Source organism: Sinocyclocheilus anshuiensis, unplaced genomic scaffold, assembly GCF_001515605.1.
Source record: "Sinocyclocheilus anshuiensis isolate Anshui unplaced genomic scaffold, SAMN03320099.WGS_v1.1 scaffold447, whole genome shotgun sequence".
NCBI classification, from domain to species: domain Eukaryota; kingdom Metazoa; phylum Chordata; class Actinopteri; order Cypriniformes; family Cyprinidae; genus Sinocyclocheilus; species Sinocyclocheilus anshuiensis.
The window spans coordinates 5326378-5327283 of NW_015552615.1; the positions used below are offsets into that span (position 1 = coordinate 5326378).

The 906-nt window shown below is 39.0% G+C and overlaps 1 protein-coding gene across 3 annotated transcripts in view; it reads left to right on the forward strand.

The window, feature by feature from the left end:
• The window catches only part of LOC107666104 (membrane-associated guanylate kinase, WW and PDZ domain-containing protein 3-like), a 33865-nt gene extending 33095 nt beyond the window's left edge, over positions 1 to 770 (forward strand). For all 3 annotated transcript variants that reach the window (XM_016457247.1, XM_016457248.1, XM_016457249.1), the window contains one exon: positions 540 to 770. In XM_016457247.1, the coding sequence (XP_016312733.1) occupies positions 540 to 571 (32 nt within the window). In that variant the 3' untranslated portion in view covers positions 572 to 770. The remainder of the gene's footprint in view (positions 1 to 539) is intronic.
• The last annotated feature ends 136 nt before the right edge of the window (positions 771 to 906 follow it).

The window sequence follows — 906 nt, forward strand, 5'->3', positions numbered from 1 at the left end:
CGCAGTGTCTCGTTCCCTACTCAGGGAACCATGGTTACATAAGTAACCTGAGACGTTATCCCCTATTATTTTTTTACTTTACTTTACTTTTGACTTTTACTTTTATTATTATTTTTTTTTTTTGAGTCACTTGTGTTTTATTTGCATGCTTTTTTTGTACTTGTTTGTTTGTCTGTTTGTTTTTGCTTTGACAGGACAGTAATAGGCAGATGCATTATTCCTCTGCATCCCCTGTCAAAAGTGCCCCTGCTCCACTCCAATCATCTATTCCTATTGTTGTGCTGTCAAAATATGCTAACATACATCATCCCCATTTCTGTCCTCTCTCTGAGAGTCACACTCGGGTCGTTACGATGTACCAGAGTTGTTTTAGTGTGCCGAGTCGTTATTAGATCAGTGCGATAACACACCCTGACACCTCACAAAACGCAATTTCACACTCATCGAGTGCTATCAGTGGTTAATGAGATGCGTCTTGTTGGTCCTTACCCCTCCAGTTTACCTCTCCTTCATCCCTCATTTCTTTTCATCTCCAATAGGCACCTGTCACTGTGGATCTGAGCACGGCTGAACGCATGTAATCATATACCAATTACGGCACTGGAAAGCGTTTACGGACAACCAGTGCTATTGATCTAACATGCATCCATCTCCACCTGCATGAGCAAATTAGCTTGTTTTTGTGTGGCCTGCATTCATCCGGATGAGAGTGAAGAAGCATGTTGAAGACGTTACCTTGGAAAAGGTTGAAATGATTAGCCCAAATTAAAGGAGCCATTATTCTTGATTAAACACATTTTATGTAATACAAGAATTTATATCCTGCATGATATAAAATCATTAGTCTTCACACTTAATCTCACTTTTCATATACAGTGTGCGTATATATATGTATGTATATATATA